General features: G+C 48.5%; 1 protein-coding gene across 1 annotated transcript in view; it reads left to right on the top strand.

The window, feature by feature from the left end:
• Window positions 1-334, top strand: part of LOC119587766 (rhodopsin-like) — a gene marked incomplete in the record, with an annotated part of 44,239 nt that overhangs the window by 23,352 nt on the left and 20,553 nt on the right. The window contains 1 exon segment of the mRNA XM_037936454.1: window positions 150-324. Coding sequence (XP_037792382.1) covers window positions 150-324 — 175 coding nt within the window.

Raw genomic sequence — 334 nt, 5'->3', positions numbered from 1 at the left:
GATATAACAATACCAGAAAGATAAAAAGTAATTTCACACTGATATTCACACAATTTTCCCAACTCCGCAGCTTTCGAAACGCGTCGTCAAAATCTCTCAGTATCTACAGTAATGCCCTCTTAACCCCCCCCCTCCCCATTCCTCCTCAGCTGTACCTTCGATTACCTCAGCGAAGACCTCTGGAGTCGTTCGTACGTGTTCGTGCTGTTCGTAGGAGCGTACTTGTTGCCTCTCGCGATCATCACGACTTGCTACGGTCGTATTTTCTCGTCTGTGTCTCGCCACGACCAGAAGGTGGCCAGAGAAAACGACTTGGGAGATCTGGTAAGAGACC

Source organism: Penaeus monodon, chromosome 23, assembly GCF_015228065.2.
Source record: "Penaeus monodon isolate SGIC_2016 chromosome 23, NSTDA_Pmon_1, whole genome shotgun sequence".
Lineage (NCBI taxonomy): Eukaryota > Metazoa > Arthropoda > Malacostraca > Decapoda > Penaeidae > Penaeus > Penaeus monodon.
The sequence above is the reverse complement of the archived record's forward strand: the minus strand, read 5'-3'. Positions and strand labels throughout refer to the sequence as shown.